Below are 27,817 nucleotides of genomic sequence, written 5' to 3' on the forward strand. Positions count from 1 at the left end.
ACTTTGATAGTCATAGTTTTTCTTGTTAAAATCATATTTAAGATGTTCAAACTTTATTTGTACGTTAAATGTACCATCACTATATAGTTTGTAAGAAAAAAATCAAGGTTTATATTAAGTTAACTAAGTTTATAAGCTTTTTAACAAAATACATATAAATTTTAGGTAAAATTGTTAAAAAGTCGGAATTTTGGCTGAAATTTGTTAAAAATAGTTTTGTTTATAAAATTATCGATTTATATTGCATTTTAAACTGAATTCGAAGCACGAATCACAAGTTTTCACATTTTACATGAAATTTGTTCAACTGAATTTGCCTATAAATTTGGAGATTTTTTTTAATTGTGTTTCAAAAACACATATTAATTATTATTTACAAACTTATTTAACCTTCTCCTAGTGGAAAATTGTCCAAAGAATCCGAAAATGCATTCCGTTTTCCGATTCAAAATCATGTTCATTGAGAAAATCATGACACTTTGAGAAGTTTAAAATAATGACTTTCATCCAAATTTTCTTAACTATAGTTAACTAACTTTATAAACTTTTCAAAAATTTATGAAAAGTTCTTCATGAGGTACTTTGAACACTTCTCTACCACGGTCAGTATGTTTCTGAACCATTCCTTACGTATTTTAATTGTACTCTTCATTTTGCAGAAAAATCGCAAACCTATCAAAGTCACCCCGTTTTACGGTATGCAGATTGAAGGGTCTGAAGAATTCATCGACAGATGGAGAATTATTGATATCGAGAAGATCGACAGCCAGAGAGTCGACTGTATTTTCGAGCTGTACGCAGAGTTTCATTCATTTCGGGGATCTATTGTTCTAATCGATGTTTAACGCTTGGGTCGAAAATGCATAGGCCCAATATAGGCACATTTGCCATCAATAGAACTCTCCAGTTCAATGTACCGATATTGCATCCATTTTCGACGTCAATTCGCCAAACTGGCGTCGATCTGCTCATTTTGTTACTTAATTATTACTCGTTTGTAGTTTCAAAGTGCACACACATGATGAAGAGGAAAGTTTTCGTCGTACCCACATTTGCATTTCTCGCCATCATCATCATCATCTTTCGGTTGCACACCGGTCAGGTTGGCATTTTGCGAGCGCGCGGAAAGTGATTTCCAGTTTCCAAAGTCCGCGCCAACCGACCGGCCAAGACATTGACACGACCGACGACTTCAAGAAAGTAAAACGGGCCCGGGGACGACGACCGCCAAATGGTCTCCCTACAGAAGAGCGATGCTGCATTTGTAAGGCCGGCGGTGCATCGCAAAACAGGTTTTCTTTTTGGGGGGATTCTCGATTGGACACTCTCGGCCAAGGCGGCCTCTGCTTATCAGTTTGGTCAGATTTGGCGAAAATCATTGTTTCGAATTTGAACCTTTAAGGTAAAGGATAAATATATTTTCTTTCCGAAGGACAATAAAAAAAGGGAAAGTACCGTACAAGAGTGGGAAGAATGAATTCAAATAATGAGGTCGAGAGGGTTTTCCATACTGATGGACTACATATTTCTGCATGTAATTTTACATAACATCTTTTTTTCGCAAAGGCCATTACCACGCAGCTGAGTTACAACTTTTTTGGCTGGACGACAAGTTCTTCCCGATATTTGCCAAAGGCTAAAGAAAAATCTTCCCATTGCTTGGATTCTCTAGAGATCGTAACCAAAAGATTGCATGGGGTAACTTTGGCACGACCACGTTCATGGCGTTAGCGCTGCCGTTAGAAAATGAGAACACACGATCCCTTTCATTCATTTCTGTGGTGCTCCTCCTCCATGAGTTGGGAGGGGGAGGTTTGTTGAAATATTATTACCTAGGCACGAATTTCGTTTTGGCCGTAGTATTTTTGCCCCGGTGCTCTTCTTCGTGAACCACTTTCAGAAGGAACGTGACCTACGGATGACACTCCAGAGTGGATTCAGTAACCTGTGGCTTCACTGCACCCAAAAGTTGAATCCTAAAAGTTTGTTTTACACACAACCTCATTTTCAATGTAATTTTACCTCAATTTATGAGGAATTTGGGAAATTACAATCAGAAAGATGTAAATTTACACATTTACTAATGGTCCGATGTTCAATGAAACATTTGTGAAATTTTCCGATCTCTCCGAAAAAAATATTTACGAAAATTTTAAATCAAGACTAACATTTCAAAAGGGCATAATATTGAATGTTTGGTTCTTTTGAAATGTTGGTCTTGATTCAAAAAAATTAAAATCTTTTTTTTTTTCGAAAAAATCGGAAAATTTCACGAATGTTTTAAATCAAGACTTACATTTCAAAAGGGCATAATATTGAATGTTTGGTCCTTTTGAAATGTTGGTCTTGATTAAAAAAAAAAATAAAACATTTTTTTCGAAAAAAACTAAAAATTTCACGAATGTTTCATGTTTTAACATTGAACATCGGACCATTAGTTGCTGAGATATCGACATTAGAAAATGGTGGGTTGTTTGGGTGAGACATAGAAAACATCAATTGGGTACTAAAGCCCTATGTCAATTTTTATGAACAACGGTAAAAAACACGATTAAAAACCATTTCTGATAACTGACAAGACAACATTTTTTCGATGAATCAACTATGGTCCCCTTGGAACGAGCTGTCAAGTAGGAGCTTTTCTGTCAAGAAGGACCGCGAGGTTAATTTTTCAAAATTGATTTAAAAATCCATTTTAAACTCTTTGTGGTCGTACAAAGGGTCATTGTACTCAGAAAAATAAGCTTTATCGCTGTAAACAATAATATCAGCAATCAAAGCTTCATTTTAGAACCCAATTTTCATGTTTTTAAACACTTGCATGGCAATATCTCAGCAACTAAGGGTCGTATCAACAAAGTTCAAAAAATGCAAAATATAGAGAATTTTCTCAGCTTTTCAAAAATATTTTTTCAAAAGTGGGTAAACATGTGCATTAATTTAAAAAAAATTAAAAATCTGCGACTATTTTCAAAAAAGTCACCTAAAAATGGATTTAACTTGAAAACGGTGCACTTTATGAAAATTTCACTGCAGTACTTATTGATTGCAAATTTGATTTTGCATCGAAAAATTAAGTTGAAAATTTTTTACGACCAATATTTCGTTTTTTTAAAAAAAAAAACAGTATTTAATTCAAAAATTCATAACTCGCTCAAAGATTTTTTGCACAACCTGTAAATTTCTGAAAATTTGGCATTTGATGTCCTATAAAACATATAAAAAAAACAAATAAAAATAGAGTTTTTTCAAATCAAGTTTTAGTGACAAAAAGTTAATTAAAAAACACCAAATTTTTTTACCGTGTATCATTTTTTTCCAGTGTAGTTCGTATCCATACCTACAACTTTGCCGAAGACACCAAATCGATCAAAAAATTCCTTCAAAAGATACAGATTTTGGAATTTTCACATATCATTTTTGTATGGACAGCTGCCAAATTTGTATGGAAAATTATATGGACAAACTAATGATGCAAAATGGCTTCTTTGGGCATACCGAATGCACCAAAAAAGTTTCAGTTTGAATAAAAAATACAAAAAAAAGTCGAATGACCGAAATCTGAGAGAACTGCTCAATAGTATTCGACAGTCCTTATTTGGGTGTAACGATCCCCTGGTGGCAGCAAACTGGTTGCTCCACGCGAAATGCCCCGGTAAATCTGTGCTCAATGACCGATGAAATGGGCCCCGATAGAGCAGTCCAGACCTTCCGACTCCAGCCAGCAGCCACCGACACGAGAGCATCTTAATTTCACGATCTCAACCTGGTGATGGGCATTCGAGGTTATTTATGTGCTTTGTCTATGTTGCCCCGAATAATGGCCAAGAAACCGTTCGTGGCAGCACAAAACGTGACAACTGTTGGAGGCTGGTAGCCTAAATGGATCAGTTGTATACCGTGCTGCGACTGGCGGAGCCCACCACAAAACGATCCAATTACATGAGTTGTGAAAGGGATGCGCATCCAAATGTTAAGGAATAGAACGGAATCAGTTTGTCGTGAGAGCGTTGTTTGTAGTGGCAGATGAAATTTTTATACAGATCGGAAATAAAATTTATTTCAGCGAACAAATCATATTTATTATGAACTTTGGAAATAACAGCTTTAGTAATTAATGAAAATGCTGGGTGCGAACCGTAAATGCCGTTTCACTTAAATTTTATTAAATAATTTCAACCTCACAAATATATGACACGCAGAGACTACCACTTGTCCAGTCCATAATTTTCGTGTTTCCTGAAGCAAATTCTTCTGCCAAAAAAAAAAAAACAATAATCACACAGTGCAAAACTGCCTCACCAGATAAACGCAGCGCATAAACCCGCAATTATCGCGACCTCGTAAAATTGCACGGAAAATGACCATTTCTTCTTTCTCGGCATGCAAATTCGTGAAAAGTTTAACCTCCTCTGGCCAGCCCAGATGGCAAAGGCATAGAAGAACTCCCCAAATTATAATTTGTGCAGCGCGCATAAACCTCTGACACTGCCTAGGGGAGGGATCGCCGCGGTTTGGTCGCGGATCGTGCACGGTTCCTTTTCTTCCCCCTCCGTGTGCTACTACTCTCTTCGGCGAAAGAGAGTGTGAGTAAATTATACTTAAACAAAGTGCTGGTCCTGGTGCTGTTTGCTGAACCGAGGTGCTATCATTAAAAATAATAACCTTTTCGGGAGGGCCAACCGACGACCGACTCCGTCAGTCACGGCAGCAGCCAGCTTCTGGCAGGCAACAAAAAATGGGGGCGCCTGATCGCTCGAGGGTGGCCAGATCTGCTGGCTTTCGCCGCGGAAAAGTGTTCCGCGATCGCGCAAAGAAAAATGTGTCATTGAAGGTTTCGAGAAATGGTAGTTAAGAAGGATAAAGGACGCGCTGGAAGTCGTAAATACCGTAATTGTTGGTGTTTAAACCTTGGAAAGTGGTTCACGGGCCACACTCAAGATCAGGACTTCGGAATCGGGTTCTTTTCTTCAAATCCGGTTCCATCCCAAGCTTCTGAGTATTTAGCGACTCCAACTCCCCAAAAACAACACCGTGAAAAATGCTGTCGTTTCTACTTTGAAGTTTAAATGGAATTTTACCCAAAAATTTGTGCTTTTTGGTTTTGCAATTTTTTAATCTCTCAAAGACTTTTTCTAAAATCTGATTAGCTGATAGTTTGGGATCCTGGTAACAACTTTGTCGAAGAGTTTGAAGCGATTCGACCTCTCTTAAAAAAATATTCATTGGTGTCATCAATAGAGCTTTATGGCGTTTCGCGTACACACACTAGCGCACCATTTGATTTTGCTGGCCGGACAAAATTTAACCTCAATCTTTTTCGTGTACGTACACGCAATACATGCGCACGTAGATAACTCTATATAGTACGTCACGCTAAAATCGGCCGAAATTGCAAAATGCACATTTTACAAATATGTTTTTGGACTGTTTTAAGAATAGACAACCTGAAACATGTTATAGAATCAGTTATTTTTCTAGCTAACATTGTTTCTCAAATTTTTGTACACTGAGCAAACCATAAGTTGTATTGTTTCTGAACCACACTTTCAGAGACATTTGTTATGGATAATTTTCCGCCAACTCACACGAAATCGGGAAAAGTTGCCCCGACCCCTCTTCGTTTTGCGTGAAACTTTGTCCTAAGGGGTCCCTGATCACGAATCCGAGGTCCGTTTTTTGATATCTCGTGACGGAGGGGCGGTACGACCACTTCCATTTTTGAACATGCGAAAAAAGAGGTGTTTTCAATAATTTGCAACCTGAAACGGTGATGAGATAAGAATTTGGTGTCAAAGGGACGTTTATGTAAAATTAGACAGCCGATTCGGTGGCGTACTCAGAATTCCGAAAAAACGTATTTTTCATCGAAAAAAACACTACAAAAGTTTTAAAAATTCTCCCATTTTCCGTTACTCGACTGTAAAATTCTTTGGAACATGTCATTTTCTGGGAAATTTAATGTACTTTTCGAATCTACATTGACCCAGAAGGGTCATTTTTTTATTTAGAACAAAATTTTTCATTTTAAAATTTCGTGTTTTTTCTAACTTTGCAGGGTTATTTTTTTAGAGTATAACAATGATCTACAAAGTTGTAGAACAGACAATTACAGAAAATTTTGATATATAGACATAAGGGGTTTGCTCATAAACATCACGAGTTATCGCGATTTTACGAAAAAAAAAGTTTTGAAAAAGTTACTTTTTGCAATTCCGTCGTGAAACTACTTACTTTTCCTGTCATTCTTGAACGACGAAATAGCCTACTTTTCTGTACCAAAAATATCAGAATCGAATAGCAACACTTTTCAAAATAAATGCTGAAAAGTTCTACTTTTCAGCACTCAAATGGGTGCTGAAAAGTTGAAATTTTCAGCACTTGTTTCGAAAAGTAACACATTTCAACATTTTCTTGATTTAAACTTGATTTAAAATACATGAAAATTTGACATAAAATTTCACTCGGTGTGTGTTTTTTGGAATTGCAAAAAATGTTGTATGGAACTCGTTGCAAAACTTGATTTTTTCAGCACTCTTCGTATTTATCCAACTCGGTGAACCTCGTTGGATAAATGTACGACTCGTGCTGAAAAAATCCTCTTTTTGCAACTTGTTGCATAAACTACTATTTTGCGTTTCTCTTTGTTTCATCGTCCGTGTCTGTCGCGGGTGACCATGAACGGCCATGATCGATGACGACCATCTTTTTCAAAACTTTTTTTCGTAAAATCGTGATAACTCGTGATGTTTATTAGCAAACCCCTAATGTCTACATATCAAAATTTTTGTAATTGTCTGCTCTACAACTTTGTACAACACTGTTACACTCTAAAAAATAACCCTGCAAAGTTAGAAAAAACACGAAATTTTAAAATGAACAATTTTGTTCTAAATGAAAAATATGACCCTTCTGGGTCAATGTAGATTCGAAAAGTACATTAAATTTCCCAGAAAATGACATGTTTCAAAATTTTTTACAGTCGAGTAACGGAAAATGGGAAAATTTTCAAAACTTTTTTAGTGTTTTTTTTTTCGATGAATAATACGTTTTTTTTCGGAATTCTGAGTACGCCATCAAATCGGGCGTCTAATTTTACATAAAAGTCCCTTTGACACCAAGTTTCTATTCCATCACCGTTTCAGGCTGCAAATTATTGAAAAACACCTCCTTTTTCGCATGTTCAAAAAACGGACCTCGGATTCGTGATCAGGGACCCCTTAGGACAAAGTTTCACGCAAATCGAAGAGGGGTCGGGGCAACTGCTGTGTGAGTTGGCGGAGAATTACACAGAAAAAAATATGTAAATGTACACGACATGTAAACAGTGTTTCATATGGAAATTCATTTAATGTAAAACTCAAATATCATGTAAACGGCTAAATTTCATGTAAAATGCTGTCATGTAAATTCTAATTCGATGTAATTTTCGAATTTCATGGTAATTTACATTTTTATACGAGTCTTGACAATAACAAAAATAAAAAATATCGTGTAAAGAATACGATCGATGTAAAACTTGCGTCATGTAATTGATAAAGCGTGTAAATTTCAATAGACATTCTGAATGACGTTTGCTGTTCATAATTGTTGTTTGGTGCGAAGTGAGCGGAAGTGCAAGATTTGCTAAATAGTAAAGTTTAAATCGTTTTTAAATGATTAAGCCTTTGTTTATGCAACTCGCTTCCAAAAAACATCGTCACATCAAAGAAGCCCCTCGGGGTCGTAGTGGCCCGCGACCGTGAGCCGCTACTGTCAGAAAAGTCAAATCAGAATGTTTTTGTTATGATCCGCGGTCAAAACCAAAACTAATCTGTGTGGATGACGGCAATCGGGAAGAAGCGGAGCAGGTCTCCGATTCTTGCAGGATGCTAGCGGTGAATGCTGCCGGAAGTTCCGGTCGATGTTGGCATGGTAAGCGACATTCACGTACCGCAGGTTGAAGGAGGAAGGAGGAGGCCGTCCCGGTTGAGTTAATCCGGCACACATTTTTGGTCACGATGCCGGATGGTGACGTGGGGATGAACCAGGAAAACCTAGACTTTCTGGGAAGTAGAGTTTGCGGTCACTGGCGGTTTTGGTACGAGGTCCCAAACAGTGCTGATCAAGTAAAATTTCGGTGTCTACTACTGCTTTTCGTGGGAACAGTCTGAGGATGCCAGCGGACTTGTTAAGGTTGGCTGAAACTGCTTCGATACTATGATGTAAGTATCAACATTATTCTTAAATTTCTAAATTAACAAACATTTGAATTGCATTCACTTTCACCGTACAGCAAAACCCAATTCGCCATCACCAAGAAATTCCTCAAAGAGTTCGCCAAACAGCACGATATTCCCATGGAATCGGTCGTGGTCTCGTTCTACCGGAAGCAGGAACTGGGCTGCCGGAGAGTAGTGCCAGTCTAAAGGCGATTCTCGCCCGCTTCGACAACGCCACAGACAAAATTGAATTATCCGCTGCAATGACGGAACTGCAGCCGGTTAATCGAAACGTTTGTCGCCGTGGACGAGTGGGACGGCGCTGAGCAGGTTACGGACAAGGGTTACACGGGACGGCAAACTTGCACGACGGGAGGAACCCACTATTTTTCGCTGCTTTTAATGGCGCATTCGCAGCTAAAACGGCTGCAGTTTGCAATTATTAAGGTGAATTTGCTGAACTATTTATTGAATAATTGATTTCATTGCAGACGGTGCCTCAGGGTTCAGTCTCAATCAAGAGGAGTGTGATGATGCGGCCATCGGTCGGTTGCTTTCTTGAGCGACAACAGCTGCTCCTTGATGATCATCGTTGGCAGACTTTCACCGGGTTGTTTTTGTTAAGGAGGAGCAGAAACCAACGGGAGAGTTAAAACGATCAGAGACCACACATCAACCAGACGTGCTCGATGCTTGAGGTGGTGTCAGTGATGTCCAGGCCAGAACTGACGGTCGACAACCGGCAGTGGACGGATACCACCTACAACCACCAGTCATCCCGAAGGAGTTCTAAGCGTCGAAGATGATGACGTCGTTACCAGCGACCACTGCCATAGGTAACAATGCAGTTAACAGCTTCGCGAACGTCTGCAGGTGTCTCGGATTATGACCAGCGGCATCAAGACCGCCCCCGTCACCGTTAAGGTCGAAGGTAAGCCAGACGTTGTCACAGGTCAGAAATAATTTATGGTCTACAGCTAATGAAAAAGAATCTTTGGTTTGATGATGATATTTCGAAACAATTTAGTATTTTTTACACAATGAACTTTTTAAATGTTAGATGATACATATCGTCATCAGGGGTAACATGGGGTGTGGGGGGTGAGATTGGGTCATACAAAAAAGCTGAAATTTGTATGACCCAATCTCACCCCCCAGACGCAATCTCTCCCCTGACGACGGTAATTCAAATTATAAGAACAATAACTTTATAAGTTACAAATTGCTCCGTTGAATCTAGAAATCTAAAACTACATCGGATTCTAGATTCAACGGAGCAGAAAATTTTGTTTTGCTTTGGTAAATTTACATTATTTTCATTGGAAAATTACACGATTTCACAAGATTTTGATTGGGAACATTTACAATAAAAAACATGTAAATTTCCGACAAATCTAATGTAAATATACATCATTTATCATGATACCTTTTGGTACATGATAAATAATGTAAATGTACAGGAATATTTTTTTCTGTGTACCTTTATGTATTTCACACACAAGGTTAACACATAATAAGTCACAACTAACATGAAAGACACAGAAACATTATTAGGAATGTTAAACGAAATTTGATTTCACAACCATTATTTAATCAAAATAAAGAAAAAAATCATCAATTATTAAAAATAGAAATAATCTGAACAAAAAGCATGCATTAAAAAAAACGAGCGTGACTTCACAGTCTTTAAAAATTCATGTATTTTCCCCTTTCTGAAAAACTCCTGGTTTCTGAAATTTGCTTGTTCCTACGCATATTTATTGACATTCTAAAAATAATGTTTCTGTTTGGTCAAAAATGCTTTGCAGAATGTTCAAGAAGTCTGCTTCTTCAATGTAGTTGACCATTTTCAATGTAATTTTATCTACTGAATCCATTCTCATCATTAGATTAATTCAAAAATACCAGGGTTTTGAGTTATAATCGATTCCCAAATTTGTGTTCATGAATTTGAGAACCACAATTCACATTATATCGTGCACATGTACCATACTAGGATTTGAGATACTGTCGGCATCATCAATCGAAAAAGAGTCCCGATCTCGCGCTCGCCACATGTAAATCTGCTTTATGACGGAGGCCATCGCACCCGCCCACCCCCAAAAAACGATGCCAACGCTGCTACTACTTTGCAGTGACGACGGCGATCCACAAACAAGGTGTGCGCGCGTGGATCTGTAGAAACCACCATCATAATGATGATGATGATCCGCGCAAAGCCTACTTTGTGACTGACGCCGCCGCCGCCATCGCGATTAGCCTAAGCCTACTCTGGACGGACGCCGGAAGGTCCAGGAGATGGCAACTTTCACAACACCTTGGCGGGTCCGGCGATGTCGGCAGAAGTGTTGATGGTATAGAACTCCATTGGGGAAAGGTATAGTTGCAACAATGTTGTAGAAGCAGTGTTGCCAACACTTAAGCTTGGAGGTCTAAATTGTCTTTTATTAGAAAACTTGCAGTGCTGCCAGTCGAACAGCAATTATGCAAGCGTTGCTAGCAAACTGATCCTCGCATAGCTCGGGGTCGCCCCCGGGCGGCGAAAGGAGAGTGCGGCCGTAAATCACCACCGGAGTCCGTCAGATGGTCCGGGTAATGCGATACGCACTCGCCGCGTGTACTTGATCAACCTACTCGGAAAAATAATAAACCGAGAGAGGAGACCCATTAAAAACGCTTCCAGCGCATAAAAATAAATCAGGCGGCAATTAGAGTGGTGCGGCGCGATGGCTGCCATAAAGTTAGATCGTTTGCAACATAGTAGCGGATGGCAACATTGCCGCGGTGGGAAAGTTACTGAGCAGACATCCTGGAAGCTTCTGATTGGCGCGCGACGAAAGTGTGTGAGATCGAGGTAAACGCATGCATGATTAATTACGATAGCAGGTTTAGGTCGAAAGCGAAAACCGCAACTCTGTTTTTTATCAACAGTGGTGCCAGTTTTATGAATCTTGCTTTAGAGTGAAACCGAGAGGGTTCGTAAACTCACATTGAACGATATAAGCCAAGGGTAGGTGATCTCGATCATGTATCGATATCAACCGGACGCGTGCCTGTCCGGAGGATGCGATGATAATCAACCGGTCACACCACCTCTGCCGGCAACCAGTAACCACGTGCGGTGGCGCTACCGTTAATGTGCGGTTTACACAGCAAGTGAAAATGATTGATCGCATTAGGGTGATCAATTCAATTAATTAAGGAACCTGATTGCGCTCAGGTCAACGATTTTTCGATACTTGCCCTTCTACAATTTCTTTATCAACTTCGACATAAGCTACAAAAACGGATATCAGAAGCGTACGCTCTGCCATCTAATTAGACTTCCGTACTGAAAAATTTGCAATTTGTTTGCAGACAAACTGACATCGAATGACTACGAAGCTTGATCGTTAATGAATATCAGCGGAGTTTTATTTGGGTGTAAAAGACGTGTTCATGAGATAAGGTTGCTCATCGTGAGTTACCATACTTGGGAAGCTGTAAAAATTCCACCTAATCCAAACTAATTTCAGAACATCGATCAACGACACCCGCTCGATCCCGGTGATCGATTTCGTCAGTGTTGCGCGTTCAAGCTTCGCAAGGAACTAGTAATTTATATTACCGAGCCCACTCATTAAAATTCACCCCAAACGTACACAACACAACTCTCCACGATGTGTTACGCCAACAACGAGTCTGTTCACCACTCGATCACCAGGCCTTATGGCATTGTATGCCGGTTCATAATACCCGGTGCTCTTGATTCTCGATAACCTCCCCACAAGACCGGGCCGGAGTGGATCAATATCGGCTTTTTATCAATTACGCGGCCATCGAAGTAATGCTTTGGTGCGAACAGAGGAAATGGTGTACGCCAGAGCTGGCCCCTGTCGGCCTTGCGTCACCGCGCATCAAGATCTCGCATCGCGGTAACTAGACTCTGCGTCGCTGGTCATTATTTCGATACGCAAAAGAGGCGACGCGCGTTGTTGGCGCCATACTTTTAACAGCGCCAGTCTCTTAATGTACTTTTGACAGTTCAACAAAGCCCGCGAGCGCAATCAACGCGCAAGAAGGTCAAGTCACACGATCATCACGCAGAATGGTTCAGTGGGTCAACGAGGGTCCTGCCAGGTGATCACTGCGGCGTGGAAATTGGAGACGCAAACAACTTTCACCTTCGGAACGATTCTGACAAGACGCGTCGTGGCGGCCATCTTGGAAAAATAAGTGTCGCGGCATGATCATCGATCTTCGAGCGCGTCTGTCGGCTCAAATGTCAACGCGCAATTCTCGGGAAGGTAGAATGCACCGCAGCAGGCGTTGTGATTTACTAGCATGAAGGATTTAGCAATGAACGATTTTGCAATGCCGTATTGCAGTTGAATTGAGGTTGAGCATAGCTATCGAAATTGATGTGATTCATGGTTTCCCGGATACAGGCCAAATTTCTCATATTTTGCATCTTGTTTTAAAGTATCTCAAATCCTTCGTCGAAAAACCTTCCAGACCACCAACTAGCTGGAATCTATCGCGGGTTGATGAATGGTAACCCCCCACGGGAATACCCCCACCTGCTGAGACAGACCACGAGTAGGTTCTGCCCCCCCTGCCCCCTTCAAAACCTGGGAGGGCCAACCAACTCTAATTTACTCGTCACCCCGCGTCGCTAATTAACATATTACACATTTTCGACCCAGCGCGCCCGAAATCGATCGAAAATTTATGGGAAAATTATGCACAAATTCGGGACTGGAAACCAGCCCGAAAACACTGGAATTAGCGCGCGAACGAGATCGCGCCCCGTTGCTGATTTATGAGCGGTTTACGCGGGCCTATTAGTACGACCGCGGAGGGTCGCCTCGGTTGTTGGCCGCGCCCGGTGGCCTTGGGTATTGCGGTCAAGGGTTTCGGCAGTCCGGAAGAGGCTAGAACATCACAGATTATTGAGTTGTATTTTGTTAGCTGACAGCTTTCGTAGAATGTTGAGAGAAAAATGCCTTGGGGAAATACGTGTCGCGGACGTGTCTGAATGTTGCTGGATAATCTGGAGCTTTTCTTGAAATTCACTAAAACCAAGTACACCTACCAGTAGAGCAACTTTTTGTGAACATTTCTGAGTAATTGCACTTTTTCTAAAAGTTTTTCGTATTCCTTCTACAAGCATTTTACAAAAATATTTCCCAAGTGTATTCTGGTCTGACGAGAATGCACTGGAGCTCATAAAATTTCTATTGTCGGCTGAGCTTTTTTTTCTCTCAGCACTCTTTTGTGATTTATCAAGATAACCGGTGGAGAAAATTTACTCTTTACTACCTCAAGAGCTTTTGCCTCTCTATTGAATGTAGCATCTTTTTAGAAAAGAAATTATTTAGAGAAGAAATATGAGTTATTATCAAATTTACAGAGTCTCGGCCCGAAACTTCAAACACGAGCAAAAGCAGCGAACCGAAGATTGGCAATGACGTTTTGGAATTTTGACAGTTTGGAACGCATGAACTACCCCATTATCGGTTTCCCGCATGGGTGATGTGGAAATTGTTGCACATGGCTGAAGTAGAGAATTTTGCAACAAATTTCAAATTATGCTAAATTTCAAAATTGAAACACGAATCTACAGCGAATCGATGTGAAAACTAAAGATACACTTAAGGCACGATGATTTGATGTGCAATCTTGATCAGAATCGCGATAAAAGTGGTTTAAATTGAAAAATAATTATAAAACAAATTGTGGTCTAGAATTTAACGAAATTGTGTCTGTTTTGTAAGACTTAATGTTATTGCACAATGGTTATAGATTTTTTTACAAAAAAGTAAATTTTTCGGTTCGTCCACAAACATTCTCATGTTTGTAAACAAACGACGCCATATTGCTCATGTTGTTCGGTAGCTCATATCAGGCCATCGCCGGGGCCCTGCAAATTTACAATAATAAATCGAGTATTTTCAGCAGAATACGAGAACAGTTCATTTAATGCATTAAAATTTAATCGTAGTTGAAACGTGACAGTAGATCAGTCTACGAAAAGGCACAACTCGACTTGTGCATCCATCGCAATTATTTCCTCCAGTCACGTGATTTCTTCACCTTGCTCACTCAGTAGCTAATCACAAAAACAAAACAAAACGAAGCTCAAGACGACGGACAGACTGCTCCGTATCGCTCCAGATCACGGACGTCGTCATCGTCGTCGTACAAGAAGACGGATGCTGGTCTACCCCAACCAGCCAACCAGCCAAGCAGGGAGGCAACCCGCGGCCAATCAAGTCATTACTGACCGAGCTGCGCGATTTGATAATGATAAATCATCTCAATGAAATTGAATTTCCTCGTGCCGTGCGGCAAGCCGCACCTCCGTCCAGCTGTCACCCGCTGCTGCTGTACCCGCGCGTGTGTAATTATGCGGTTTATTTACTACCGGTAATGACGGAGGCTTCCCGCCGTCCCTTTACCAACCGTCATGTTGGATCAGACCCGTTTAAGCGTGTCGCGACGTGCTTCACCCAGTAGGCTACGACGGCGGCTGTGCGCGCTCACTTTCGCTTGTGTTCTCATCGCACTCTGATCAGATCAATCTGTCAATGCCAACTGCGTTCGCGAACTGAAAGCGTAAGTAGACCTACATAACCTCAACCCAACGAAAAAAAAAACTTCAAAGAAGTAACAAAAGAGAAGATCGCTCTCGAGGCGATAATTGAAAGGAAGTTTGGCCGAGTACGCAGAGTGGCCGTAATGATGTCAGCTGCTGCAGCAGCAACGATCGGACCACGACGGAACACTCACTTTTAATCAACCTCGGTCGGGGATTGCAAGAAGCGGTACGGCGACGATCAATGTCAAATTAGAGTTGACCTTTCACGAACTTTTGGAGCGAGCGAGCACACAACTCGCCTCGCAGACGACCAATGAACACACATTTCTTCGAGCCGTTATTTGCGCCTTCAATTTCCGAGGAGCACTGTGATTGAGTTGTGCAGCTGGACGAACCTTAAATTGCAGCCTTTTGGTGGGGCCCGTGAGCGGTGGAGACCTTAGCGCACTTTGACAGCTACGAAGAGCGAGTACACCCCTGCGGCGGAGAAGCTGTCAGTCGAAGGGATGCTCCATGGCGTAATAGGCGTAGTTGAATAATGAAATACGTTTCTCTGGCAACACTGGTGAGCAGAGCCCCTGGCGAAGCCATCGTTGACTGTCGAAACGTCGTTTTCACCTAAATACACCGAAACATTTCAGCTCTGAACTTTCCGTGCGATGACTCACCAGGTCTTGCCTCACAGATGCGCTGAATTTATGCAACGAGCCACTTCAGAGTTCTAGTACCTCCGCTTTTTATCTTCGCGAGAAGTGAACGTCGTTCAGCAACGTGTTCTTAGACACATAACCGCGAAGAGAGCGCTCGCTCGCACCAGGAGGTCGCAGATTAATGGAGTTCTCGCTCACCCGCTGCCGAGCAGACCCGGGGTCGTTACCGACTTCGGTAGAAGAAGGAGGTAACGAAGTCATTGCGGTCTCGTCAATACAGCCTCGGAACAACGAACGTGCCGAAGAAATAGGTTAGGTTTGAGAGGAAATTGTTTGATTGCATGGGGGTCAAACAGCTATTTTGGAATTTTCTAATTTTTGCAAGCCAATGTAGAAGAACCTGTGGTGTGTGCGATGAGGTAGCAGAATTCCGCGTCCTATCTCCTACAAGATTAGACGTTATTTCGACGCGCGCGTGTTCCAGTGATGGCCTATTTGGGTTGATGGGCGGTTGTTTAACCGTATCCCCCTACCAAATAGGTGGGCCTCTAGCCTGCGGGAGTCCCCTTACATGCGGGGGGTGTTCCAGCGGACAAACAAACAAGCCCAATCTTGTAATTACCAAGTCATTACTCTATAACAACTGCGCGTCCACGGAGAGTCACGGTGATCCTCGACCTGCAGGCAAAGTGATTAATTATGCATTCAAATCCATTACTACACGGAGAACTCGTGTGAGAGTTGTTCGACGGACACCTTCTCGACATCGCGTAGATCGATATCGCTCCTCATGTGTTCCGACGCCGAGAGGAAGAGAGTTCAACCTTTTCACGCGCCGCCGCTACATCTCGTCAATGTAATCAATCAAGTTTTTTTCCTCGGCGAGATCTGACTGCGGATCATTGGAGAGCAGTCCTGCTGTAGTGATCACCGCAAAGTCCGGGCAGACATCTGGTAGACATTGACGAGCCTACTGCAACATGTTGCCTGGATTGCTGATTGGTTGATCTTGGCAAAGGTCAAGCTGTAGAAAAAGGAGTGGTCCAGCGGCGGTGTCCGTTCTAATTAATGTCACCCCTCGAGGACACTGGCAGTGATCCAAGAACAGTTGGAGTCGGAACTTTTCGTCGGTTAATTTTCAACAAATCACAGTCCTGCTTCAGAGCAGTTGCCATAGTGACGAATGGCCAAATTTTGGTTAAAGAAACCTTAGGCTAAACAAAACAAAAAATGATACTGGCAGCCGTATTGTTACATTTACATTTTTGTGGATTTTTTTGAAACGTTTCATTGGTAAGTTTTCTCATGCCATGAAGGTGAAAAGATTGACGGGGATTGATACGTCTTCGCCAAATGTCAACCTAACATGTGCCATTAAATTTGTGCGATGAAGTCTTTAAAAAAACACAAAAATTTTGAATTTAGCCATACGCCTCGGGATAATTTGTTGTGGTACAACCAGTGTTGCCAAACTAGCGAAATGAAGATCTACTCGGTACATATTCCAATGTTTGGGCTCAGTGAAAAACAACTCTGCTTTTTTCACGAGTTGTACCGCTTGATAGTCCAGTAGCCAGAGGTAGTAAATAGTAAACAAATAACATCCATCAAGTGAAGTGCGCGCCTTTACCGCTGTCACAACACCAAGCTACGTGCCTTGGTACAATATTATTTTACCACATCGAATCACCGTACAGAACTAATCTGACGTTTATCTATTTGTTTCGCTTTGTTTACAGATCGCCGCGTACATGTTGCAACCGCAAACGTCAACGATCCTGTGAGAGTGAGAGTGAAGGGGACGTGCTCGGGCGTGGTTGAAACGTCAGGTGAGTGATTTAAGGGAAGGCCTTTTTTATGGCAATGCCGCCATAATGGCGGTGTTGATTGATTTTATCACCGTAGAAGGTGCCAATAGCAGTGAATTGATGATTCCGACTTTCTGATTCGTTAACCTGATTCGACCTCTCGGGGAAAGCAGCTTCTAATACCCAGACTTTTTTGCTATAAACTCCAACTAGCGGGAACCACACTTCACAGTTTACGATTGTTTTACCTCCAGCGACTTGTGTTGTCACCTTTGTCGTGGTAGGCACAGCTGCCAAGTCAACAGCTGACTCATTATGCCACCGCTGCTGGCGCCTCTATGATCCGCTTAAGCCGTTACTTAGACTAACGAAATCAACTGACCATACGGTTTCGCGGGTTCGCACACGTGTTTCGCTTGCCGCCATAGATCGCGGTTCAAGCACGGATACGTCACGACTGTCATCCACATACAAAGCGAGTGAAGTCAAAATCGAACCAAGATCGAACCAAGTTTTTGCAGCGAGGTTTTTGAAAATGTTGTATGCACATGAATTGTTAAAAATAAAAACTTTTTTTTTAATCACCAAGTTTTTTTTTTTCAAGCGATTTACATTTAATTTCAGATTTGAACTTAAATTAATATTCAAATAACTTGTAGCAATTGTAGTTTTTTTTTAAGATTTACGTTTAACCTCAGATTTGAACTTTAATATTTAAGGGACTTATAGCACACGTATGTTTGACTATGTCAATGTCACTGTTGACGACATTTATTCAGTTTGCTTTCTTTTTTCTATAAATGCGGTTTTGTTGGTGTAATTACTAGCAAATCACATTTTGGAACAGGATGCAATGAATAATCATCGAAATATGTTGTTCCAACTCGTTGTTGAATTATGTTTAAATGTTAATTAACTGAGTATTCTACAAGTGTAATTAAATTTAAACCAACAGTCAGGAAGAATCTTACAAAGCTAATTTTGTTTCAAGGACACTGAATATATTCAATTTTTAGTTTAATGTTACGTGTTGTTCTAGTACAACTTTGTTTATCGGTCTTATAAATAATAAATGAGGAAATCTGCACGTAATACTTGCCATTTACTTTAATATATAAACAGAAGATATTTAAAACTTAAAATTAATTAATTTTTACATAAAAATTAATTAATTTGTTTCATACTACCTTTTCAAAAACCCCACGTAAACAACATTGACAGCGCCGCTGGCGGTGACTTCGGGAAAGTGCATGCCTGTCAGATCCCTGGGTTCAAGGCCAACCACCATTGTAGTTCACCATGGCACATACTTTGCACATGATTGCAGAATGACGACAACCTTTTAGCGGGGCTCTGCGCTGCAGGAAGTTATCCAGAACTGTCAAAATCTGGATCGTCGCCATTATGGCGACGAATGGCGATCGCAATCTACACTTGAGAGGGTGATCCAAGCAATCGTTTTCCAAGTCGAATGCGCTTCATAAATCCTATAATTAAGTTTTGGGGTTGCCTGAAAAAAAAAGTCGAGCTGTGAGACCATTATGAGTCTTAGGAGGCGGCGGCGGCGACGATGATGATGGTGGCGACTGCGTTGGAGATTTAGTTCACTGCAGCATGCCTCGGGGCGATCCCTCTGAATTGCCGAGCCGATGCAAATGTTTTCGATTTTGTTGTGCTGCTAATGCGGATCTGGGCAAGATCCGAATAAGGGGGGAGTGGTCATTTCATTATTTGTTGTGCATTCGAGTGCCATGTGAAAGGGGTGTCAATCTTAAAGTGGAACCATTTATTTGACAATAGTCAGTGTCAAAAAAATCGGGATTTAGGTTTTATCAAACTGGTCAACCTCCCCTATGACCCCAGCATGAATGAATATCCCCGACGATGCGAATGGTTCGCGCGGATTTCGCCCGTCACTCGTCCCCGCCAGAGCCTGCTTTGTTGTTATTTTTACTACATTAACAGTAAACAACATACATTCATGAGAGGCCCGTTTCCCCTGTCTGTGTGTGTGAATGTACGTGCGCAAGGGATCAGCAGACCGCGCGAACGTTGTGGCGTCGTCCACCATCACTTCCAAAACAACAACAAAGCAAAATATAGCTGCCAGGCAATAAAATAAATTACGTCTGGGCATTTCTGCCTGCTCGGCCACTTCTCTCTCAGGAGGACCCCACCAGCTTCGGTCGTCATGGTAGCGCAGCGCACAGCCTCCTGAGACCTCTCGCGGTTGATTCGTTAGAGACCGTGAGAACTCTGCCCGGGCTGGTTGGATGGTCAGCCGGTGAACCTTCAGTGGACCCTTCCCTCCGGCACACAGGACCCCTCCTGGGGGAGATGGAAGAACTGTAACGGTCGAGAACCCACGGTTGGTTGCGTAATGTGCGCGACTGGTTCGTCACACTAGCCGTGGTTTACTATAGATGAGGGTCTCTCCCTCTGGGACAGTGGTTACAATATTCACGATCATTTGGGAGAGTAAACTCAGTAAAGAAATACACAAACACGAAATTTGTTGAACACATTTTTAATGCACTAATTCGACATTGGGAGTTCCACAATGGACGTGCGATTCAATACCGAGGTGATTTACGCCCCGCAAGAACATGGCGGTTCCCTGGTTGCCCCAACCAATGCCAAAGGTACTGGTGATCAGCCAATATTCGGTACCGTTTTCCACTCCCCATCCGATGATCTTGACGGATTGTCTACCCAGGTTTGGTCCGCTACGCGAGTTGTACACCTGACTCTGTTTCAAGTGCACAAAGTCTAAGTACAGGTCAAAGCTAGCTTCAACTGGACCGTTCAGGATGATTTCAGACTGGATTGCGTCCACGTATGGCGCTACCGTTACCACTTTTAAACCCTTTTTTCTGTCACCGACAATCGATCCCGCGTACCCTGGAGCACACAACAGCGGACAGTTGAACCCCAAACAAAGCGGGCTCAGCGAGAACGGCATGCAGCTGTCCGACACCAGTCCGGTCGTAGCCCAGTAGTTCCAGACCTTCAACGGATCTCCTCCGGCACACTTGAACAGCTGGGAAAACGGACAATCCGTGCAGCAAGCGAGCGCATCGTACGCACTGTAAGTCCGGGTGCTTGTTCCGTTGGAACGGATGCAGGCTCGATCGGTTATGACGGCAGCCGGGATCTGGAAGGCGCTACTATTGCAACAGCCCTGGTTTGGGATCAGAGCGATCGAGGGACAGTTCGGCCAGCGCGTCCGAGCGTCGAACGAGGTTGGGATTAGTTGGGCACTGGTGGATGCAACGATCCAGGATAGTAATATAAGTATTAATTTCATTGTGACTCATGAGAGACTAAGAGTGTTGGATCAACGGGGGTGGTTTTATACCCAGGAACAACTGGTCATATCAGCATTACTTTTGTGAGGAATGTCACGTTCGGTTGCGTGTGGGAGTAATTTTGTAAAGCAAATATGTGGTTATTGAGGCAAAGCAAGATATTTATTCACGTTCACTGAAACAATCATTTAAAAAAACCCTTCAGGTACTCCTCCACGTAAGAACTTTCCGAAGCCTCCTTTACCCCACTTTTTTCCAAAGCTACTGCTGACGAGCCAGTAATCAATACCACCCTGAGTACCCCACCCAACGATTTTGACATGGTAAACTCCAAGAAGTGGTCCCTCCACGTGACGTTAGATTCCATTGCCTTCGAATGTCGCAAAGTCAAAGTACATTTGAAAAGTGGCCTCAACCGGACCTATTGTCATTTCCTGTACGTCTGAGTGCAGTGTAAAGGACATCAAGCCCTTGCGTTTATCGCTCTTTATGACCGAGGTTGGAATCAGAGCGTAGCTGCCATAACAGCATTCCGTGATCGAGAGCACGTGCAATGCCCGGACAGTTGGGCCACTTGGTGCGTGCGTCAAATGAAGAACTTGAACTAGCGCATCGACTCGGACAGGTCTGCTGTCTACAGTCGCTAGAGTATGCATAGGTCAGGCCAACCAGTGATCTTAAGGTTGTGTACGAATACATGGAAAACACTCATCGTTTTGTTATGTCAATCGTAGATCAATACTTCCAAACATCAGCCGAATCTCCACCAAATCCATTTTCCTCCCGGAAGTTCCAGCAATGCTCACAGCAGAGCAGTGGTTCCAAGCCATCTTAGAGCTGTTGGTCGCTATGCAGGTATGATCGGTCATCACAGCCGCAGGTATCAGCGAATAGCTGGAATCGCAACAACCCTGAACCGGAATGGGTCCTATGCTGCCGTTACGGTTGAGGCCAACAGCAAGCCAGACAACACCAGAGTTAGCTGAATCATCACCGCACAAAGACTGCCGGTGAATGAATGTCGATTTCAAGATTTTATACTTTCATTCGATCGAGACCTGCTGTCTATGATAGGACAATGCGCGATCATCAGTTGCAATCCCCGCGAGATCCGCTGAAGTGAATGACCGTACGTCGTTGGTCAAGCCAGGAAAACAAGCGAAATCCTTATCGCGTTTTGAACTGTATTTCTTATCAGGACTGCGATCGCCGAAGAGAGTATAAAATCTTACGATCACCAATCGATCGCCAGCAGTCTTCGCGTGGAGATGAATCCGATAACTGTTGTTCTGTCCGGTCTGCTGTTGGCTTCGGCTGTGGCCGCCGGGTCTAACAACGCCGCGCGTCGTCGCAATCCCTACTCATCGGGTTCCGATTCCTCAGAGGAGTACAACCGTTACTCGGGATCTATGTACCGTCCGCAGCAGCAGCAGCAACAACAGGGAAAGTACGCAAACCAAGCTGTCTATGGTAACTTCCCGGTGACGTTCGATGCCCGTGACTACTGGGCTCAGTGTCCCAGCGTGGGACGCGTTCCGGACCAGGGATGTTGTGATTCCAGCTATGCGTTGGTGCCGACAGCTGTGATGACCGATCGTACCTGCATTGCGACCAACAGCTCCAATATGGTCTTCAGTGCGTTCGATGTGATCAGCTGTTGTGCGGATTGCCCGATCTATCAGAAGGACAAGTGTCGCGGTGGAGATCCTGTTGCGGTTTGGAAGTACTGGAATAAGGTCGGCATCGTGAACGAGGATTGTCTGCCGTATACGTTCACCAACTCCTGCATTGGACAGGATTGTCCGATTCGTTGCGTTCCTGGAGCATCTGGTACCGTTGCTTTCAACAAGAAGAAGGGACTGGAATACTACACAGTGATGCCTAACGTACAGCAAATCCAGAATGAAATTTTCAAAAATGGACCTGTTGAAGCAAGCATCGATATGTTCTTGGACTTTGCGACCTTCAGTGGCGAAGGGGTGTACATCCACCGAAATGGGCCGTACCTGAACAAGCACTCCGTCAAGATTATTGGCTGGGGAAATTACAACGAGACCCCGTACTGGTTGATCGTGAACACCTTTGGCCATGGCTGGGGTGATGAAGGAATCGCCAAGATTCTGCGTGGCCAAAACCATTTGAACATTGAGACCAGTGTACGCGCTGCTATGCCCAACTACTAATACGACCCGCCTGCGACGGGGGTCGGTTTGGGCAGAAATAAAAAAGTGAAGCAGTAATAAAAAGCAATTGTTTTACTCAAATTCAGCGTTGAAAGAATTCTTTACGAAAGAAGTGATAAATAAATTCAAAGAGCAGGGATGGAATAATCGCAAAAAAAAATCATTTTCGCTTGCGAACTTTTTTCACCCGCAAAAAAGAGAGGAGGCAAATCACGCAAAAGAAAATCGCTCCCGAACTTCTAAAAAAAATCAATCTGTGGATGATTTTTTGTGATTTTCCTTGTTAGCATCACTTAAAATTATTTATTCCGCTTTGTTTACAATCATTGCCCAACTACAAAAAGTGACAGTTCATTTTTCGACCTGTGACGTTACACATGCAAGTGTAGTAGTGAAAAAGATGTTCCGCCGAATAATCAAGATGATGATTTTTTTAGATTCCTTTTACCGATCTTTCGTGCGCGAGAGAGGAGAGCCATGCTCCTTTTGGATTTTTTCTCTTGATGAACGTCCAAAGATTTTCTTTTGATGATGATTTTTCCATCGCTGATAAAGAGTCTCTCTTTTCTCTTGCTACCCAGTCACGACGTTCTAGCAGGATTCTAGCAGAGTTCTCACAGAGCTGGATATTCTTACAGCATTCTAGCAGAAATGTTCCACCGTTCTAGCAGGATTCTGGCAGAACCAGCTCTGCTAGAATATTTCGTGACTGGGTATGACCTTGAGTCGTACTTGAGCAAACAAAACAAATCAAGCAAAACATTGCAAAAGGGCTGACGCTGAAGTGTGAACAAAGAGTTTATCCTGCTCGTTCCTAATGTAAACATCAATTGACCTCTTAGTTTACGTCCCGGCTTCGGCCCTATTACAATGTTTCGCTTGAAATGTACGCAATTTTATCAATAACAAACGTTTTGTAAAGCTAATCGCTCCATACATTTTCTCGAAAGTTGATTAAATTTGGTTGCCGGAGTCCCGAGTGACAGTCACAAATATAAACAGTAGGAGGGCATGCAAGTGTGACAAAACGGCCTCTGAGTTAATTTCCCATATAAATGTTGTCGGAATGACTTTGAAAAAAAATTATATCTGATAGGAAATAAAAACTTTGGGCATGAAGAGTGTCAACATAGCATAGAGTATTTTTTCGGTTTTTATAGAATATCTCGATTGTTAAACCATCGCGATGAAGAATAAATAAAACGGAGAGTAATTTGGTATTCTTAGAATTATCAAAGAGATATCCAAGCTCATTAGAAGCTGTCTAATTATCTAGGGTTTCTAAACAAAATAATAAAATCAGTATTACATGGCTTCTTGTTTATTCAACTTGCATCACATCGCAAGTACTTTGCCTTAGTAGTTGGGCTTAGCAGCGCGTACATTGGCCTCGAGGTTCAAGTGGTTCTGGCCGCGCAGGAATTTTGCGACTCCCTCATTTGCCCAGCCACGGCCAAAGGTGTTGATAATCAGCCAGTACGGGGTACCTTTCTCAGTTCCCCAGCCGATAATCTTGACGGAGTGTTTGTTCAGATACGGTCCACTACGGTGCATGTACACTCCATCGCCATTGAAGGTCGCAAAGTCCAAGTACATGTCAAAGCTAGCTTCAACAGGACCGTTACGGACAATTTCCGACTGAATCTGCAGCACGTTAGCCATCACCGTATGGTATTCCAGTCCCTTCTTCTTGTTGCCAGCAACGGTACCGGAAGCACCAGGAACGCAACGGATCGGACAGTCCTGTCCAATGCAAGTGTTGGCGAACGAATACGGCAGACAGTCCTCGTTCACGATACCGATCTTGTTCCAGTACTTCCAAACCGCAACAGGATCTCCACCGCGGCACTTGTCCTTCTGATAAATGGCACAATCCGCACAACAGCTGATCACATCGAACGCACTGAACACCATGTTGGAGCTGTTGGTCGCAATGCAGGTACGATCGGTCATCACAGCTGTCGGCACCAACGCATAGCTGGAATCACAACATCCCTGGTCCGGAACGCGTCCCACGCTGGGACACTGAGCCCAGTAGTCACGGGCATCGAACGTCATCGGGACGAATCCATAAGCAGCTTGGACGTTCTTTCCCTGCCTGGATCCCGAGGAGTACCGGTCGTACTCCTCCGACGAACTTGATCCCGTCTTTGGATTACGTTGACGCAGAGTGTTGGTTGAACCTGCGGTCACAGCCGAGGCCAACAGCAGGCCGGACAAAACAACGATTAACGGATTCATCTCTACCCAATAACTGTTGGCGATCGTGATGATCGTATCATTTTATACTCTCTGTGGTGATCGATTCCCTGATAAGAAGGTACACGATTAACATTTTCTCTCCGCGATAAGGGTTTACTTTGCACTGGGTGAACCCGATCGGTCCTGTTTCTTCTCAATTTGTATTCTTTCAATTTGTATGACGTGCAGAACTGTTCCGCCAAGTTTTCGTTCCTACTTTGAATCCAGGTTTAACCTTGTTTAAGGCTAGACTCTTATATATTTAACGAGGATTTTTGAGGGATACCTCAACCGTGCAAGCAGGTCTTATCAGACATAATGAACAGAAAATAAATATTTTTGTTTTCACTTTTAATAGTTTTTCTGACCTGATTGATTGTTTCGATTGATAACGAAGATCATTGACCCCGAACCGAGGTTGTTTTACAAAGCAATACGAAATTGCCTCAGTCTTTGACTAGCCATGAAGCTGCTCGCCACTTGTTTGGTTCTGGTGATCCTACAGATCAACAGAACCTCAGCCGATCTACGCCAGAACAAGCTTCCAAAAGCAACAGATTCTTCGGAGGTTTCTCCCACAGCGGAAGCCCTGCGAGGATCGTACAGTTCCAGCCCGTTATTCCCGGCGTCTTTCGACGCTCGCGATCATTGGCCGCATTGTCGATCGATCGGACACGTCCAGGACGAGGGATGCTGTCACAGTGGATACGTGATCGCACCGACGTCCGCCATGACCGATCGTTCGTGCATTGCTTCGAATGGTACCCGGAATGCGACCTTTAGTGCGTACCATGCGCTGAGTTGCTGCACGAACTGTGCGAGCCCTGAGGCGCTGCCGTGTTCCGGGGGTGATCCGTTGAAGATTTGGGAGTTTTGGGTGGTGGATGGGATTGCACGTGGAGATTGCTTGCCTTATACGCTCGAGAGCAGCTGCAATGTCCAGGGTTGTTCGGAGAAATGTCAGCCTGGAATGAGCGTGACCGTTGCCGATACGATTGTGAAGGGGGGTCGCGTTTACAAGGTGTCGTCGAACGTCGCTGACATTCAGAAGGAAATCCTTGAGCACGGACCGGTACAAACAACGATTCAAATGTTTGATGACTTGGTGGCATTCGTCGGATCGAACGTTTATAAGCACTCTACTGGAGAGTTGCTGGGTCAACAGCACATCAAGCTGATTGGTTGGGGTCATGACGACGACTTGGACCAGGACTATTGGATCGCGATCAATAGCTTCGGCGAAAAGTGGGGTGATAATGGTTCGTTCAAGATCGCCAGTGGTAGCGATCATTTGGGTGTTGAGTCCAATGTCATAGCAGGATTGCCAAAGTTTTGAATAAAATTGATAATTTCCACACCCAAACTTTTTTTTACTTCTTGGTTTAATTGTAAGTAGTTTCAGAGCTGATGATCACACCCTTTCTGTTCTCTCCCCCTGCAGATCAAATGCCATGGAATCGTTGAGTAGCGGCGCGGCTCCGTCGTCTCTCATCATAGCCACCACCCCTTCAACGACGCCTCAGTTGGCCAGTTACAAACAGTCGATCCGCCCAAAGGGTCACTACCGATCGTCTTCCCTCGAGAACAACCCCTTTGCCGGTGGGAAATCTACGCTCAGTCTCGTGCAGACCAACTTCACCGGAACGCTCAAATCCCGTCGCGAGCAGAAGCGGATATCGGACTTCCTGAGCAAGCAGAGCCTGTCTGCGGCCAGCTCGCAAAATGGCGCCCGTGATCATCATCATCAGTCGGCGACGGCGACGACAAGCGCCGCCACCGAGAGCAGCATCCGGAAGGCACACTTTGAGAACATCCGCGAGATCTTCGAGAAGAACAACAGCAAGAACAGCAGTAAGGTAGCGTCGGCGGCTGCGAATACGAGCGCCAAGATCACTGCCAGTTGCTTCGCAACCCCGGTGAACGGGTACGATGGACCGACGCCAACGGCGATGACGGCTTCGCTTTCCGCTGACGACAAACCGCCCAAGATTCAATCCTGCAGTGGAATACTGGGCAAGGTGAGATACTTTATATCAAAATGAGTTGTAACTTAATCTTGATCATGAGCGTTTTGGTTTATTTTTTATCCAGGGAAAGCAGGTGATCCGTCCGATCGCTTTCAAACCAGTTCCTTACAAATGTAACACACCAAATTATGCCGCCACCGGCAGCGGAAGTACCAGCAGTTCTACTACTCCCAACAATGGCGGCCGTCTGACCGATCTTGGCGATCGCTACGGATCTACGCCGTCGCTGGGACCTCCGATGAGCATTCAGTACAAGTTCGGCAGTACGACCGACCTTCACCACCACCACCATAACCACACCCCGCTTCACAGCTTGGGAGCGGTCGGAAGTGGCTCTGGAACGGCTGGAGGAAGTGCGACACCGAACGGATCGTTCCCCCACCATGGGTACGGATCACTGTTTAGGAAAACCGCCAGCTCGATTCCGTTCAAAACTTACGACAGTCTGGAGTCGATTCTGAAGCTGCCGGACAGCATGATCGCGTCCTATCCAAATCCCAGCACCAGGTAAATGTTGTTTAACTGTGGTTGATATTTCGGACACGATCACTAACGCTCAATTGTCTTCATTTCAGCAGCCAATCGGCAAGCCTGTACGCACCCCACGACCACCTCCTGGACATGGCCCCGTCACCGTCCGATTCGGGTATCTCTGAGCTGGAGGCAGCCCTTCGCGATCGCGACTCCGAGCTGGCGTACCTCCGGCAAACCATGGAGCACAATGAGCAAGTAATATTCAAAGTTCATCAGGTTGGTAACGCCTTATGAGCGGCTGAGACTAACTTGTCTATTCCTTCGTTTTTTTCCAAAACAAAAACT

General features: G+C 43.5%; 5 protein-coding genes across 9 annotated transcripts in view; 3 read left to right on the top strand and 2 right to left on the bottom strand.

Annotated features, from left to right (window-relative positions):
- LOC6031549 (leucine zipper putative tumor suppressor 2 homolog) overlaps positions 1 to 27,817 on the top strand; it is a 66,236-nt gene that overhangs the window by 34,164 nt on the left and 4,255 nt on the right. For 2 of the 5 annotated variants that reach the window (XM_038249232.1, XM_038249234.1), the window contains exons 3-6: positions 17,171 to 17,260; positions 26,413 to 26,989; positions 27,063 to 27,505; positions 27,574 to 27,748. In XM_038249232.1, coding sequence (XP_038105160.1) covers positions 26,423 to 26,989; positions 27,063 to 27,505; positions 27,574 to 27,748 — 1,185 coding nt within the window. In that variant the 5' untranslated portion in view covers positions 17,171 to 17,260; positions 26,413 to 26,422. Of the gene's footprint in view, positions 1 to 16,306; positions 16,725 to 17,170; positions 17,261 to 26,412; positions 26,990 to 27,062; positions 27,506 to 27,573; positions 27,749 to 27,817 lie in introns of those variants that run through there. The other 3 variants (XM_038249235.1, XM_038249236.1, XM_038249237.1) reach the window with 3 other exon arrangements.
- On the bottom strand, positions 19,751 to 20,578 carry LOC6031545 (cathepsin B). The gene has a single exon (XM_038249238.1). It carries the CDS (start codon positions 20,544 to 20,546, stop codon positions 19,767 to 19,769), a length of 780 nt encoding a protein of 259 aa, XP_038105166.1. The 5' UTR covers positions 20,547 to 20,578; the 3' UTR covers positions 19,751 to 19,766.
- Positions 21,626 to 22,861, top strand: LOC119766528 (cathepsin B-like). Its single transcript, XM_038251163.1, has 2 exons — positions 21,626 to 21,666; positions 21,746 to 22,861. Exons 1-2 carry the CDS (start codon positions 21,626 to 21,628, stop codon positions 22,728 to 22,730), a joined length of 1,026 nt encoding a protein of 341 aa, XP_038107091.1. The 3' UTR covers positions 22,731 to 22,861.
- LOC119766533 (cathepsin B-like) lies at positions 24,036 to 24,971 on the bottom strand. Its single transcript, XM_038251176.1, has one exon. It carries the CDS (start codon positions 24,969 to 24,971, stop codon positions 24,087 to 24,089), a length of 885 nt encoding a protein of 294 aa, XP_038107104.1. The 3' UTR covers positions 24,036 to 24,086.
- Positions 25,435 to 26,334, top strand: LOC119766567 (cathepsin B-like). The gene has a single exon (XM_038251355.1). The coding sequence runs from the start codon at positions 25,435 to 25,437 to the stop codon at positions 26,305 to 26,307; it is 873 nt and encodes a 290-aa protein (XP_038107283.1). The 3' UTR covers positions 26,308 to 26,334.

Source organism: Culex quinquefasciatus, chromosome 1, assembly GCF_015732765.1.
Source record: "Culex quinquefasciatus strain JHB chromosome 1, VPISU_Cqui_1.0_pri_paternal, whole genome shotgun sequence".
Classification (NCBI taxonomy): Eukaryota; Metazoa; Arthropoda; class Insecta; order Diptera; family Culicidae; genus Culex; species Culex quinquefasciatus.

Bases quoted from the DNA above. Each gene is read 5' to 3' on its own strand.
- LOC119766567 (XM_038251355.1), top strand. From the start codon at position 25,435: ATGAAGCTGCTCGCCACTTGTTTGGTTCTGGTGATCCTACAGATCAAC.
- LOC119766533 (XM_038251176.1), bottom strand. From the start codon at position 24,971: ATGAATCCGTTAATCGTTGTTTTGTCCGGCCTGCTGTTGGCCTCGGCT.
- LOC6031545 (XM_038249238.1), bottom strand. From the start codon at position 20,546: ATGAAATTAATACTTATATTACTATCCTGGATCGTTGCATCCACCAGT.
- LOC119766528 (XM_038251163.1), top strand. From the start codon at position 21,626: ATGCGCGATCATCAGTTGCAATCCCCGCGAGATCCGCTGAA. The intron at 21,667-21,745 runs GTGAATGACCGT...ATTTCTTATCAG, and splicing joins TCCCCGCGAGATCCGCTGAA to GACTGCGATCGCCGAAGAGA.